General features: G+C 51.9%; 4 protein-coding genes across 4 annotated transcripts; 2 read left to right on the top strand and 2 right to left on the bottom strand.

Annotated features, from left to right (window-relative positions):
* Nucleotides 1–278: 278 nt before the first annotated feature.
* SMAC4_13446 (uncharacterized protein) lies at nt 279–4269 on the bottom strand (the record flags this gene model as incomplete). Its single annotated transcript, XM_066091420.1, has 2 exons — nt 279–2914; nt 2964–4269. 2 exons carry the CDS (start codon nt 4267–4269, stop codon nt 279–281), a joined length of 3942 nt encoding a protein of 1313 aa, XP_065946387.1.
* An 815-nt stretch (nt 4270–5084) lies between these two features.
* Nucleotides 5085–6317, top strand: SMAC4_13445 (uncharacterized protein). The gene has a single exon (XM_066091419.1). The coding sequence runs from the start codon at nt 5431–5433 to the stop codon at nt 5779–5781; it is 351 nt and encodes a 116-aa protein (XP_065946386.1). The 5' UTR covers nt 5085–5430; the 3' UTR covers nt 5782–6317.
* Nucleotides 6318–10617: 4300 nt separating this feature from the next.
* Nucleotides 10618–13027, top strand: SMAC4_12883 (uncharacterized protein). The gene is made up of 6 exons (XM_066091132.1): nt 10618–10859; nt 10955–11103; nt 11277–11318; nt 11645–11739; nt 11798–12243; nt 12308–13027. The coding sequence occupies exons 2-6, from the start codon at nt 11054–11056 to the stop codon at nt 12545–12547; spliced, it is 873 nt and encodes a 290-aa protein (XP_065946385.1). The 5' UTR covers nt 10618–10859; nt 10955–11053; the 3' UTR covers nt 12548–13027.
* A 915-nt stretch (nt 13028–13942) lies between these two features.
* On the bottom strand, nt 13943–15655 carry SMAC4_13444 (uncharacterized protein; the record flags this gene model as incomplete). Its single annotated transcript, XM_066091418.1, has 3 exons — nt 13943–14324; nt 14665–15073; nt 15319–15655. 3 exons carry the CDS (start codon nt 15653–15655, stop codon nt 13943–13945), a joined length of 1128 nt encoding a protein of 375 aa, XP_065946384.1.
* Between the last annotated feature and the right edge of the window lie 24 nt (nt 15656–15679).

Raw genomic sequence — 15679 nt, 5'->3', positions numbered from 1 at the left:
GGGCAACACATGATCTGTACTGGCAATAAGCCTCGATTTGCCCTCAGATTAATGGTTTTCGTGGACAGTTAGGGCATTGCTCTCAATTTTGTACGCTAGATTCACCGATGCGGCACGTCTCATGCCCTATGGGAGGCGGAAGTAGACGTTAAAGATAACAACAATAACAACAATAACAACAACAACAACAACAACAACAACCTTGTCACATTACTTTTGACTGTGCCTGTGGGTCTAGTGTAGGTCTGGCTCTGGGTATGGCTCAGCCCTACCATATATCACCAGAACGCACACACTCCTCCCTTCCTTTCTCTCCTCGAATAACTACGCATATTTAAGCTACCACCTACCTTTCGCCTTGCCTCGTGATAGCCACTCCATTCCAATATAGTAGCCAAGGACGACAGCGTGTCAGGATGCTCAGGCCCAAGGACTCGCTCCCGAGCCTCCACGCAGTCTTGCATCAACGGTAGGGCATCTTCATGTCGACCTTGACTCTTCCACGTGAAAGCAAGGTTGTTCATGCTCGTCAGCGTGTCGGGATGATCGGCCCCGAGCTTCGCCTTGCGAGTCTCCATCACCTGCACCTCCAGCTTCTCGGCCTCCTCCCACCGGCCTTGGCTCTTGTACGTCGACGCAAGGTTGCCCATGCTCGTCAGCGTGTCGGGATGATCGACCCCGAGCTTCGCCTTGCGAGTCTCCATCACCTGCACAAACAGCTTCTCGGCCTCCTCCCACCGGCCTTGGTTCCAAAACGTCGACGCCAGGTTGCCCATGCTCGTCAGCGTCTCGGGATGATCGGCCCCGAGCTTCGCCTTGCTCGTCTCCATCACCTGCACATCCAGCTTCTCGGCCTCCTCCCACCGGCCTTGATTCCTGTACGTCGACGCCAGGTTGCCCATGTTCGTCAGCGTATCGGGATGATCGGCCCCGAGCTTCGCCTTGCTCGTCTCCATCACCTGCACATCCAGCTTCTCGGCCTCCTCCCACCGGCCTTGGTTCCTGTACGTCGACGCCAGGTTGGACATGCTCGTCAGCGTCTCGGGATGATCGGCCCCGAGCTTCGCCTTGCTCGTCTCCATCACCTGCACAAACAGCTTCTCGGCCTCCTCCCACCGGCCTTGGTTCCAAAACGTCGACGCCAGGTTGCCCATGCTCGTCAGCGTCTCGGGATGATCGGCCCCGAGCTTCGCCTTGCGAGTCTCCATCACTTGCACCTCCAGCTTCTCGGCCTCCTCCCACCGGCCTTGGTTTCTGTACGTCGACGCCAGGTTGCCCATGCTCGTCAGCGTGTCGGGATGATCGGCCCCGAGCTTCGCCTTGCGAGTCTCCATCACCTGCACAAACAGCTTCTCGGCCTCCTCCCACCGGCCTTGGTTCCTGTACGTCGACGCCAGGTTGGCCATGCTCGTCAGCGTCAAGGGATGATTGGCCCCGAGCTTCGCCTTGCTCGTCTCCATCACCTGCACAAACAGCTTCTCGGCCTCCTTCCATAGTCCTCTATCTAGAAATACTGATGCAAGCAATGACGTGCTCGAGAGAGTTGCCATATCGTCTATTCCTAATCTCCTCTCGCGTACCTCTCTCGCCTTGCCCAGCATCTGCTGTGCATCTTCATATTTCCCTTGCGACCACGCGTACCATCCCCCGTTGTGCAAAATAATAGCCCATGACTCGACCGTATTCTCGCTAGGTTGATAATCCAAAGTCACTCGGGCGTGCGCAAAGAGGGTCCGACATATGGACCAATTCTCGAACTGGCCTGTTGGAAATAAAGCTGCCATCCGCTCAATGTACTGCTCCCTAAACGTCTCCTCCTGCCCAAACGTCTCTAGCCACCTCCTAGTCGACAACTGCACGAGCCCGTGCATCTCAAACATGTCCTCTGTCTCGTCCGCAGTGATGAGACAGTAGTCCCTTAGCATCGCCACATCATCTTCGAAGCTAAAAGCACCGTCCTGGGTAATTGTTGAAGGGTTTAGCACCCATCCAGGGATGCCTTGTCTGTCAAAGAAGCTCATAAGTGACAGCAGATTTGCCGCAGAGAGCTGCTTGGACCGGATGTGCTCAAAGGATATCTTCCACGTTGTAAGTATTGCGTTAGACGCCCCTCCGTCCCGCCGCAAGTCCCCACCATCATATTGCAAAAGCTTGCTCCGATTCCGCTCGCTCTCTCGGAACTCGGCTAGGTACTTCTCGGGCGAGCTCCGCGGTGCCCTGGCCTGTATGTATGCGGCAGCTTGGCTGATGGCAAGCGGCACAAAGTCGAGCGCCTGCACGAGATTCACCGCTACATTATTATCCAAGACCGATCCTAGCTTCTTCTCTAGGAGCGCGAGAGCGTCTGTCTGCGCCATCGGCCCGATTTCGATCATGTTCTGGCGCCGCCCAGTCAGCCGGCCGGCTAGGCCCTTATCGCGGGTTGTGACAATGATCGACCCGTTTTGACTTTGCGGGAGGGAGTTCGCAAATGGCTGCCCGTTGCGTGTACCATTACTTGTCGTCCCGTAGAATACGTCATGGTCGTCGGCACTATCAAGGACCATAACCCATTTGCCGTTTCGTTTGTTGCACAGCCAGCCGTAGACAAGCTGTGGGATGTTGGCCTTGGGGTGGTTCCGGCCAGGCAGCTTGGCGGCGTCGGCAATCGCCCGGAAGCCCTCATCGACCCGGGCCTGCGTGCCGGCATGAACCCAGAACACCCACGTGTCTGGGTGCCGCTCGGCGGTCCGGTGGGCGAACTCGATGGCCAATTGCGACTTGCCGACACCGCCTAGGCCTACGAGCGCAACCCGAGCAGCCGGCTTCGAACATAGCTGGTCGATCTGGTCAAGAATGTCTCCGCGGCTGACAAAATCAGGGTCGCGGGAGAAAGGAATGGTTGCAAACGGCGGCGGCGGCGTTTCCAATCGCTCTAAAATTGTCAGCGGGGTGTTCCTCGGCGCAAGCAGTGCTAATCTTACCCGGTGGCAGGTGAAATTCCGTGTTGATCGGTGCATAGTTCTGTCCCACTTGGAAACCCTGGTTAAGCGGTCCAAAAGATGCGGATGGAAATTGACCCATCCCTGGTGTGAGGGTTACTCCTCCAGCCGACTGATTGATCTGGCCACCGCTCGGGCCTGCATTCAAAGATTGCAAAGAGTCAGAAACCCTAGCAGAGGCGACATATCTCTCCATAACCGCCTTCGCTACCGACGCCGCGGTTGCCGCAGCATAATTCTGCCATCCTTTATTTTTGTGACTATCGGCATAGTCACACACGCCTTTAATCACGATGCATGGCACCTCATCCCATACGCCTGCTCCTTCCATCTCGAAAGCAATAACCTTGGCCTGCTTGGCGATCTGATCACGGTGCTCGCCAGACCGAATAACGCTGTCTCCGGATCCAATCGCACCAATGAAGAAAAAGACACCCTCGGAATCCGAGTCGGCATTGGGGTCGTTTGAGGCTGACTCTAAGTGCTCCCTCCGTATCACGCAGCTCGTATCACATTCTAGCTCTTTGCATGACAACCTAAGAGACTCATCGCAAGCAGGATCCGCATTGCCATGACAATTTTCGCATGTTCTGCACCCAGAATTAGGAGCATGCTTGTGTCGGTACCAAGCAGGGAATAGGAGGTCGTTGGCTGCTCCTGGGTACTTGTAGCTGGTATGCCTGCCTCTTCGCTTCCGTTTGGCTTTTTCTTCGCTCTTTGTCTGAAGAGCTTTGAGGAAGTCACCTGCCCGTTTCTCGATATGTTCGTGGTCGATGACTGTATCAAGCTTGACCAGGATGTTGCGAATGGTCTTGTTTGGTCTTCCAAGACTGTCATGGACAGTGTCTTTGCGGACGAAGCGATCCGGAAGCGCTCTTCCTAGGTCGTACTGGACCACATAGTTGCTTATGATCACATCGCCGAGGCTAATGGGGTCCTCTATCGATCCTGCATATGGGACCGCTCCGCAAATGCCGACCAAAAAGGCCAGCGACACTCGCGGATAGCTCGATCGAAGACTTGCAGCTGCGCTGGCGGCGCTCACTTTTCCCATATTGGGCAGAAAGACAAGAACGACATTGCACTTCCCCATCCGACCTGTCATGTATATGTTCGGGTCTCCATCAGCTTTGTCGTACTGATCGCCGTCTTCGTCCCACAGCTCATCGGTAAGGAGGCATACGGTGTCGAATTCGAAACGGAGGGCGCATATTATCGCAACTTCGAAATCGCTGCGCGCGCTGGGACGGGTGAAGCCATCAGGCCGTTGAGTCGATGATGCATCCATGGGCTGCTATTACTGCGTTCTTTGCAGAAGACATGGTGAGAACATTCACCGATGGAATGAGGCTCGTTTTGAATCAGTCGTTCTCCATCTCTGGCTATTCTCATTCAAGTGTACTGGCCAATTATGTAATGCTAGATGTGCTAATATGATTGGCCCTACAGCGCGGGGATCAATCCCGTTTCAGTAGAAACATGCAGTAGCTTATTACGGGGTTGGGCTGCGGCTGTGTCTTGGGCGCTTAACGATAGCAAGTCATGGGGCCTGGTTTTGATGCCTAATACACCTTGAAACGCACGTTTTGCTATCTTCTTTCACATCCAAGAACGCATCTTGCACATTGAGCGAATTGTTGAACTGCGGCGGTGCTGAAAAGTGCCCGCTTTCCAAAAGGCTGAAACGCAGATGCTTTCTATTTGACCTGTCGTTGACGCCATGCGGAACCGATGTATTGCCAACGAACGGCTCTGCCACAACGCCCATCCGCATTGGGCTGTGCGCTTGGCTTTCAGTCACCATGGACAACCAGAACTGCACTGGTTTCTGACAGGAGGGGAAGAGCGAAATGATGTTGGTGGGCCCTCGACATTGGTGCTAAACAGAAAGGAAACGAGGAGACAACGCAGACAAAGTTCTTAAGTTGCTGGGACCAAGTGGCAGCGTGGGTTGAAAAGAAGGCGGAACACTAGCTATGAGAGTAATTTATGACGGGGGTTTGGATAACTCAGGCAAAAATGCCCCCGTTTCTCAAAACGTTTTCATCACCTTCGCTCACGCCAATGCCCCAGTACAGTCGCGACAAGACAGTTTCACAATCTTCCTCCTACAACAAAAGGTCTTGGCGCCAAGTGTTAGTATTACCGCTTGGTTACCCGCAAAATCCCTAACACCATCCAAATCGCCGTTTTCACGGTCGATATCCCAACATCCACAACACCAAAATATCTATCCCTTCGCCCTCTGGGGCCCTCAAACCACCGCCGCCGGCTATAATACCGGTTACCCCTCTGCCGGACCCCATTTTCGTCTTGCCCCCACCCCCCACGACGGCGCAGTCGGCCAAGAGAGCCCGGACTGCGGACGAGGAAGTCCGTCACGCCTGCACCACCGCCACTGCTACCACCACTGAGCACATCTCGTCGTTCACAGAGACTGTCATCTCCGATGCTCTTGCGAAGGCTGAAGTCTACCGCACCCTCGCCACTTTCCTCGACGGTGAACTCGCCCGCGTCTCCGTCGTCTCGCCTGCTCACGCACGTGAAGCGGACTACGTCGCACGAGCCATCACCGCTGCCCTGCAGAAAAGTTCTGCCTCACTTCCCACGCCCATCCCGGGTCCTACCACCCAAGCAAGCAAGAAGGCCGCCACTTCTCCTACCAGAACGGGAAAGGGGCCCACTTCCTTCGCGGAAGCTGCCGCCTGCGGTGCGGATTCCACCTCCGCCTCTCGCTCTGTCTCCTCCACCCGTAAGGCTGCCCTACCCCAAATCGACGGCCGCGTCTTTCTTCGACTAGATAAGGACTCCCCGTACGCCAGCAACGACGCCTTCGCTATTTGCAAAGAGGTTCAGTCTCTTCTCCGCCTCGCCCCCACTAACATCCCTGGTTGCCACAAGGTCCCCTCGGGTTTACGCCCTCGTGCCCAAGAACGACACTGTCCGCTAGACCCTCCTAGACCACAAAGATGAGATTGGTGCCCGTTTTGGCTGCGTCCAAGTCGAAATGCCCAAGAAATGGGTCACCTACGTCATCCAGAATGTGCCCATGACGATGCGGATTGGTATGGTCCCTGTCGACACTACCACTGCCATTAAGGATGAAGTCCACGTCCAAACCGGCCAAGAGCCTGTCGCCCTCCATCCCTCCCAGTACTACCATCCTGGCGAGGCCTATGCAATCTGGCTTATCTCCTTTGATAGGCCTGTCTCTCCCTTCCGCTTCTTTGACGTTAGCAACATTAGCCGTATCGTCCCGAAACGCCGCCCACTAGACCAGTGCACCAAATGCTTTGAATAGCATGGCCGTAGAGGGTGCGCTCGCGCTGCCAAATACCCACAATGCGGACATACTGCCCACGGTGAGTGTGACCGTCACATTCAATGCGCCAACTTGCCGTGGCCCTTTTAAATCCACCCATGCCGAGTGTCCTATGCGCCCAAAGCGCCAAGGAGATACCGTTACCCGCCCGACCCCCCAACAACGGACGAAGATTCGCCGGAAAGGCAGTATTCTATTCTCTAGGAAATACGACCACGTCGCCCCCCCTCACAGCCAGAAAAGTACCACCACGTCTTCCGACGAGCTGCTAACTTTGCAAGTACCTAAGCCCTGCAAAAAGGAGCCCCTGACTGATAGTACACTTTGAGTGATTTGGTGAGTGATAGGACAGGTGCTGGAAGGGCAGCCGAAGAATGCCAGGTGGAGATCCTGTCTCGCCTGTCCAGTTCATGCGGGGTGGGGTGGATAGCCGCACTAACTGAATTAGCCATACTTTCCCGCAAGTCACGTTAGGGTTTAGTGTTAGATACACCGCGCTTCAGCCTCCGCCCGCTTCCCTTGTCTCTTGTGAACAGGACCAGGAGGCGCTCTAAACGTAGGATTTGAAGTGGCCAGCCCACTTTCCAGCTCTACTATGACTTATTATCAGACATGCTAGGATTAGCCTTGCGCAAGGCATATCTAAGACGTGGTTGCTGTTGAGGATGAGCTATGTTTCTAGATATAGCGGTCAGAATCCTAATCCTCGTTCCGGCGAGCCGGAACTCCCTCTTCACTGAACGACTCCGTCTCATTAAACAATATTAAACTTCCAGTTACAACACTCGTCTTACACATCTGGAATAGCTCGTTCACGTTAATCCCATTTAGAACTCACATAATCTCCGCTCTTACGTCAACATCTGATTGTTATCCCTTTTTACTAAGCACTACAGAGATTTCGAGTACAGCGCTCATATCACACCTGTGGCAAACCTCCTTATCTTTATCCAATGACCAATCAAGTATGCTAACAGTCTCATCACAACCAGTTTCTGCAAAGGCGGTAAAAAATCTTCCGCATGCTGGAGTGATCATTGGTGCTGCGTTCGTACTGAATTACTAGCCGCTTAGTTGAAGTGTCCCGAGGGAACGGAACGCTAATTTAGTTTCGTGCACCCCAGAGAAAGCGGATCTGGTGTAGCATAATTGGATAGTACGTATTACGTTTTGGGAAAAGACTCACGTTCAATATAGCGTTTAATTATATGGAGACGGGAGACCTTGCTACACCAGCTCGCCAAGGTACGAAACGAGGGTATTCGTCGGCTACACAGTACGTGCTTGCTGAGCGTGATATTGGAGCTTGCCGCTGAGAAAGATGCCACATGCCAGCCGTCAGTTTGGAACTATGTATATCGTGTCATGCGATGTCCTGAGCGGGCGGGTGGTGGGCTGGGGGGGTGTGGACTGCCGCGGCCCGGGCCGTTTCTCGTCTGATGATTTCGGGTGGGGCGATGCCGGCCAAACGCTAAACCCCGCCAGTAAACGCCTGCAGCTTTGTAAACAGGTCAACCCGAATGCTCATTGCGAGATAGTCGAGCCGCTCAGTGTTACGACGCTTATCGTAGTTGTGAGGACTTCTGTGTAAGAAGGAGGAAGAAGGAGTGCATGTCTGATTGCACGAAATACAGCAAGAATCGGGAAGTGGGTCCAGAAGGTTGAAAGCAGAGATCGCACAGGTGACAACGCAGCGGCCTGCACTGTTAAGCTCCCCAACTTGTAGCGTAGCACTCAGCACCCTCCCCCGACATCCCGCTGGCTTAACGGGCATAGCCAGACTTTGTCCCCCTCCTTCGGACTGACTACTCTGCCTCCGCCGACGGCTTCATACTGGGAGCATGAACGTCTTCGACCATGGAGGATTGGCATCTAAAAGGCCCTTTCAGTCATCCATACCGTGCCAATGCTATCATCTACGGTGATTGTCATGCAGACGCTCGCAGATATTGGATGGTTACGCTGTCGGGAGAGACATGAAGTCGGCTGAACAAGTTGCATTGGATGAATCAACTGGATTCAATCCCAACCAGGTACTGCAGCCTATTGGAGCATCGTCTGTTTATTGCGTACAGTGAATCCAAGCGCCAGGACATGAGAGACTGACAGCCTCGCAAAGTCATTCGGCGTTGGTCCCGACTACTCCTTCTCATTTTTACTGCCAATGCTTGCCAAAGCCAGACAATGGCAGCTATCAAGAGCTTATTTCACTGCCTCAGAAAGGCGCAACACATTCTCTTCTCTCTCGTTGGATTGGCGACGTCCTGTAAATCAAGCCTGATGTCAGCGTGCCACATCAACGTTTCATCTTTCATGAAATGATTAAATGTAGCTTTGATGCTGCCATAGAGGACATGCCAAAAAAGCAACCAGAGGGTTCACTGATATCAAGGCTTCAAGCCTCGCTTCGAGCCAAGCCCCATGCAAGGACCGAGTGCAATCTTGGTGTTACCCGTGTAAAAGATCTAGCGGCAGTGTCAGGACGGTCAAATTTTCTCGTAATCCGCTCAATTATATTCATCTTCTTAGCGCCCCCTTCCCACTCACCGTAATGCCTTCGTCGGAACGATATGGATATGGGAGGTGGTGGTTCAGTTGTTGTTGTTGTTGTTGTTGTTGTTGTTGTTGTTGTTGTTGTTGTTGTTGTTGTTGTTGTTGTTGTTGTTGTTATTGTTATTGTTAACGTCTACTTCCGCCTCCCTTAGGGCATGAGACGTGCCACATCGGTGAGGCAGTGGTAGTAGTGTGGGCGTGACGGACTTCCTCGTCCGTAGTCCAGGCTCTTTTGGCCGACTGCGCCGTCGGAGGGCGGAGGTGGGACGCAAAAGATGTCCAGAAAAGGAGTAACCGGTATTATGGCCGGCGGCGGTAGTCTGGGGGCCCCAGAGGGCGAAGGCGTAGACATTTTGTCGCTGCGGTTGTTGAGATATCGACCGTAAAAACGGCGATTTAGGTAGTGTTAAGAATTCTGCTGGCAACTAGGCGTTAAAGCTAACACTTGGCGCCAAAGACTTTTAGTTGTAGGAGGATAGCACAAAAGGGGGTTTCACAATAGAGGGAGCAAATGCACAGACCACTCTAATGCCTTCTGACCACTGGGCAAAGGCAACCAGAGCGAAATAGTGTACCGCTAGACCCCCAGTATACGGGTATAAATGCCGCGCCTACCCAAATCAGACTCTTTCTTTTGCAAATTCGGCTTTAAGTGGTTGCAATTTGTAGAATATTTAGCAAAAGGGAGGTTATTGGCAAAAAGAGAGGTTTTTGCAAAAGGAGGGGTTTGCAACTGCAGAGGTCTTTACTGTACATAATAAGCGAAGTGTGCTGTAGGTTGCAGGTGATACTGTGCCTGAAAAAGCTTGTTCGGCACGGCCCGTATGTAACCAAAACGGCTGGCTCCGCGTTCTGCCCGCTGTCCCTGGTTCCACTTAACGGGGCCGAAGCAGCCATCGCCAAAACACAAATACCACCATCCTCCTACATCACCTGGACAGCATGCCTTCCAGTCGAACGTCGGAGACCTAGGGTACATGTCCACTCGCTACACTTCAAGTTCCGCTTTCCAGGGCCCTCTTCACGTGTTCCTACTTGACACACAGTTCGTCTCTCATTTCTCATTTCTGTGACGAACCGTGACAAGCACAGGAGTATATCGCTGGGATAAAGATAGAGCAACGGTCGTAGTAGCCAAAAGGTACTGATCGATTGTAGAAGCTAGTTGCTTGCCGAAGAGTCGGTAATCAGGAAGCCTGGGGAGACTTCTTTTTACTGGTCTTCCCGGGCCCGATGTCCCTGGACCCGTGGACCCCTTCTTGTTGGTCAAGTAGACTAGCTGACATGAGGATCTCTGATTGGATCATAACAGTGCAGGGTTGTAAAAGTATGGCCAGCGAGGCAAATAGAGCAGGAAGCGTGAGCGGTAGAAGAGCACCAGAAGCAAGAACCCATATACAAAGCCAAATCAAGGCACCAATGTAGAGCGCTTTGTCTTTATATTTTCTAGGACTTTTTGGTGAGGATAATTATATGATGTTCACTACGGCGAACTTTGGCAGGCACGAACATAACTCTATCATTGGCTATATCCAATCCACATAGTCGATTCACAACGGTACGCAGTCGATTTATCCGGCCCAGCCACCGCGTAAGCTAGCAGCTTCCACATATTCCCCAGTGCCTTTTTGGCCAGACACTGTGGTTATATCAAGTAGCCTAGTATCAATTTCTGAGCGGTAAAGGGCAGTTGATATCCGCTTTCATATTTGAACACTGTGTCACATTTGAACACTGTAATGAACCGAACCGGGTGCCTGTCATTTTGGCACAGGCAGAATTCTATAAATCAGACGGTTCTGGCACCCGAATCAGTTCTTGGCCGTTCCATCTTCTTCACCCGAACTTGAATTTCAGGTAGAAGACAAGATATCCAAGATTCGACCATGAGTTCTCCGGCAAAAAAGGCTCAGTCGCCAGCACCCCAATCACCCACGCCCGGTCCTGCATCTCCCGCTGCTGAAACGACTGGCCCTCTTCCTGGATCTCACTGGGCGGAACAGGTACGGCCCTCTCACGTTCCCCGTCGCCCGGTCACAAGCCCAGTCATAATTGGAATTGATCACTGACATACTTCTGCTTTACTTACGCACTATAGGGACTTCCGGAGGAGGAAAATGATAGGGATTCAACCATTGGAAGTGATATCGAGAGTTCGACTGCTTCGATTAGTTCGAGTATCCTCAACTACCGTACCATGAACGGCCGAACTTACCATAGCGATAGCGTAACGGATGGAGAGTATTGGTAAGTCTGTTTGGTATTACTCCTCAGGGCTCGAAGCGCCCAGTCTGACCTCCGCATTGGGTCTATGAGATGTCGTTTCTAGCCCAGAGTCCAGAAGAGTATGGATGAAAAGGAGCTCTGCGCATGTGGGAGGAAACACTCAACGCTAACGAGCATTTTAAACTTCCACGCAGGGGCCCCAACGACGCTAAGCAGAATGAAGTGCTGGATATTTTGTAAGTGAAACATGCTTCCCATCATCGGTTTGATCTCTCAAGGACCCCTCATGCATACCTTTATCCGAGCCACTCAATCTGTCTTTCCGCCTCTGAGGTCCCATAAGGCTATTGAACGGTTGTCAGGTTACGCTACCATTGTTGTCGACCTGTCGTCGAATCTCATAGCATCCAGGATCGAAGACTTTCCTTCAACTGTCTGGATTTGGGACGTACAAGCTGCAGTAGCTCTCCTTTTTCACGGGAGCGTCAGCACTCTGTCGTGGCATTCCCATGTTCGCGAGACTTCGAGTTCTTGTAGCTAACCAAATATTGCCTACCTCTAGCCATCATGTGATGACCATTTTTCTGGATGGCAGGCTTTATGATGCCCCTCTTCCCAAAAATCCTGAGAATGCAATTGATCTTGGCACAGGCACAGGTACGCCGACTTTCTTCACTATCTTGTGGTTGTTCCTTGAATACTAACTCGACATTAGGGCTGTGGGCAATCGATTTTGCCGATAAATTCCCTAACTGCAACGTCATAGGTACTGACATCTCGCCCATCCAGCCCGGTTGGGTACCCCCCAATGTCCGTTTTGAAATCGACGACTACAATAAGGAGTGGACCTATAACTCTAATTTATTCGACTTCGTCCATCTCCGGTGGCTTACCGGCACCGTCAAAGACTGGCCTGCTTTTTATAAGGAGGCTTACCGGTGCTGCAAGCCAGGCGGTTACATCGAGCATATGGATGCTTCCAGCGGTACTGTTTGCTCAGACGATGGTTCCGTGAAGACTGAGGTTCATGCCCTGGGCCAATGGGGCCCCATGTGGGAGGAGGCTTGCAGGAAGATTGGGCAGCAACTGCTCAGCAACGGCATGATGGAGAACGGAATGAAGGAGGCCGGTTTCGTGAACATAGTAGTGAGGGATTACAAGGTAAGTTCTCCGCTTCCCACAGCGTCTGTTTATCCCAGAAACTCTAACTACGGGATACTTGCAGATCCCTCTCTCCCCATGGTCCAAAGACAAGAAGTTGAACGAAGTTGGTCTGTACTCCTATGTCGCTATGAACCAGGACCTTGATGGTATGCTTCAGTTTATGTTTGGTAAGGTAATGGGATGGACCACGGAGGAGATCAACATCTACATCAAACATTTGCAGAAGGAGTTGAAGGACACTACTCTTCATCCGTACTTCAACTACCGCATGGTGTATGCCCAGAAGCCATTGGATGGTTAATGTACGGCTGGTCAACAACACCGACCGGGGCTGGTTACCTACCGTTACACGGACATTCACCGGCGACATTCATCAGTCAAACTGCCGACCGGAATTACCGACAGAATGCCACAGGGACTTTCGCTAGCAACATTCATCAATTAAACCATCGACCGGAATTACTGACGGGCAATTGGACGAAGGCTGGCATCCAGAAGATCTACTTGTAGGTAGATGAACTAGATGGACTCGCGCCGATGCCTGGCACACCGGGCTCGGTACGTACCAACCTTCTTTGGTATAAGAAGGCTTTAGGACCCAACCTTCTCATGAATGTTGAAAGGATCAACAAGGCCTTCGAGACCAAAGAAGATTATTAGCTAAATTGGAACTATTGTTCCAAGCCCAGAACACTGCCCTGTGTGACGAACTGTTACAAGCACAGCAGTTTTATCGCTGGCATAGAACAATAGAGTAACGGAGTAGTAGCCGAAAGGTACTGGTAGATTGTGATAGCTATTGCTTGCTGAAGAACCATAATAACGAAGGCCGGGAGGCTTTCTTACATACTGGTCTTCAGCCTCGTCCCGTAGTCCCGTAAACTCGGGACCCCGGGTCCTATCTGATTGGCCAATTCTATCTAGATACATGAGGCTCAACGATTGGATTGTAACACGATGCCTCTCTTCTGTGGCTTTGTCCTCAACGCCACAATTTAACCTTATGATAACTTCTGATAACGATCCATAACAACACTTGTCCGTTTCCGTTGCTTGGGTGCCAACGGCTGTTGTTGGCTGCTACCTTCCTGCCGTGCCCCCAATACCTCCCTTTCCTGATTTCTGCTTTCTTTAACAATCCTGTGTTACCCTGTTGAACTTAGTAAGTTCTTCTCTTCCCTTATTCATCTTGCCCCATCAGCATCATGCCTGCGTCCAGAGTCCCTTCGTCTCGTTCTTCCCAGAAGAGAGTGTCCACTAATGGACTCGCTCGTCATATTGAACAGCTTGGTAGAGCTTCCACGATGCCGTGCTCTAATTGTCCTCAACACAATCGATCTTGTATTGTCAATCGCTCGAAGTCTTTGTCGTGCAGCGAATGTGTCCGTCGCAAGGTGGCCTGCGACGTGTCTGTTGATCCAGACGCTCGTCGTGAGGATTCTTCGTTCTTGGTTAATGCGCGTTGGCTGACTGAGTCTAGTCGATAAGGAGATGGAGGTGGCTCGTCAATTGGAGGACGAGGAGGAGAAATTGATGCGAGAAATCGCGGCACTTCAGAGCTGTCTGCTTCGCACTCGAGAGCAAAAGAGGCATTCGCTTCGTCGTCAGAAGGAGTATTTTGACAGAGGGATGGCGGATCTTGCGGAGGAGATTCGAGAGTCGGCTCCGAACGGGGAGAGTTCTGGCGCTGTTGGGGTTAGCGACGTCGTCGACGGTGACGATTGGTTGAGGGAGCTGGAGTCGATGTCTCCTGGGTCTCTTGAGCAGCTCGCAGTCTCGGTCGGTCAGGGTTTTGACGGTGCCAGTTCTCAATCTCATTCTTGAGATTGGCGAGGTGTTCTGCTGGTTCCCATGTGTTGCTTTCGTGGCCGTAAATTTTCCATTTAATGAGATATCTGATTGCTCCGTCCTCTATCTTTGAATCCAAGATTGCTTCCGTGATGAATTCGTCGCTATCGTTCCACGTTTGTACTTGGTGGTCGATTTTGGCGTTCTTGAGTGCTGATTCGAGAAGGGAGATGTGGAAGGTGGGCCATTGTCGCATGCCTTTGGGTAGCTCAAGGCGGTAGTTGCTGGTGCTGACTTTCTCGATGTCACACGGACATATGCCACACTGTCAAACGAGCATATGCCACACTGTCAAACGGGCATATGCCACACTGTCAAACGGGCATACACCACACTCCTGGTGTCATACGAGAAAGACCTACATGTATGCAGATTGCTAGATGCCTTGGAGCCTCAGGTGACAAAGACCCGTACATACTAGATAGGTACCGTTTCCCTTTGGCATAAGAAGGCCTTGAAGCCCAACCTTCCTCTAGAGGTTGAAAGGACCAACAAGGCCTTCGAGACCAAAGTAGTTTATCAGCTGAATTGAACTACTGTTCCAAGCCCAGAATACTGCCCTTGTCACACTCGAGCACTTTGAATGGTCCCAGTTTCTTGTAGTCGAGTTTGTCACTGGGCCGTTTTTTTTTGGTATTACGGCGAAGGAGATAGACTTTGTCTCCCCTCTTGAAGATCGGCGCTGTCAATCTAGTGCGGTCGTAATATCTGCTCATTCTGTCGCGTACAAACTTGAGTTCGTCGCGCAGTGTTTGGTGCATCTCAATGAGCCTTTCGGCGCGAATGTGTGCCCTGGGCACGAATGATTCTGAGTCCCATCCTCTACGGGAGCTCATCTCGTAGCCGAAGTTTGCAAAGAAGGGTGTTACCTTCGTTGTCTCTGTGTTCGAGCTATTGTAGGACATTTGCGCTGTCGGAAGGAGTTCTGACCAATTGTCTTGTTCGTAGTTAACATATGCTCGTAGATATGCTTCCAAGACTTGTGTTAAGATCCAATAAGGGATCACTTATGTAATTAGCTACATAGACCAATAAGGAGGGCGCTTTGGTACCAGCGCCGCGGCAGCGGCGCACCATAGAGGACCCTTATATAAAGAAGTCTCCCAGACCTCTTATATAGGGCTCCTCAGCAAGCAATGGCTATCACAATCTACCAGTACCTTTCGGCTACTACTCCGTTACTCTATTGTTCTATCCCAGCGATAATACTCCTGTGCTTGTAACGGTTCGTCACAACTTGGTTCATCCTTTCCGTCTGACCGTCGGTCCTTGCGTGGTACGCCGTCGACATCTTGTGTTTGACACCCAGCTTGTTCATGAAGGCTTGCCAGAATCGTGACGAGAACAGCTTGTCTCTGTCGGTCACGAGCTCTTTTTGCCAACCGTGATTGGAGGTGATGTGTCGTATGAAGATGTGGCCAAGTTGTTCTGCATCAGTGTCTTCCCTGAATGGCAGGAAGTATGCAAACTTGGTGAAGCGGTCGACGACCACTAGAATGCTGTCGTATTCGATGTCGGTGGCTGGGTCTCTCGATACAGGCAGCTTAGTGATGAAATCCATGGTCACGCTTTGCCAAGGACCCTC

Source organism: Sordaria macrospora, chromosome 3, assembly GCF_033870435.1.
Source record: "Sordaria macrospora chromosome 3, complete sequence".
In the NCBI taxonomy this organism is placed as follows: domain Eukaryota; kingdom Fungi; phylum Ascomycota; class Sordariomycetes; order Sordariales; family Sordariaceae; genus Sordaria; species Sordaria macrospora.
This window is presented reverse-complemented; position numbering and strand designations above follow the sequence as displayed.

Coding starts and splice junctions, on each gene's coding strand:
- SMAC4_13445 (XM_066091419.1), top strand. CDS start 5,431: ATGCTCTTGCGAAGGCTGAAGTCTACCGCACCCTCGCCACTTTCCTCG.
- SMAC4_12883 (XM_066091132.1), top strand. CDS start 11,054: ATGAACGGCCGAACTTACCATAGCGATAGCGTAACGGATGGAGAGTAT. Junction 11,740..11,797: donor TGATCTTGGCACAGGCACAG/GTACGCCGACTT, acceptor ACTCGACATTAG/GGCTGTGGGCAATCGATTTT. Junction 12,244..12,307: donor TAGTAGTGAGGGATTACAAG/GTAAGTTCTCCG, acceptor GGATACTTGCAG/ATCCCTCTCTCCCCATGGTC.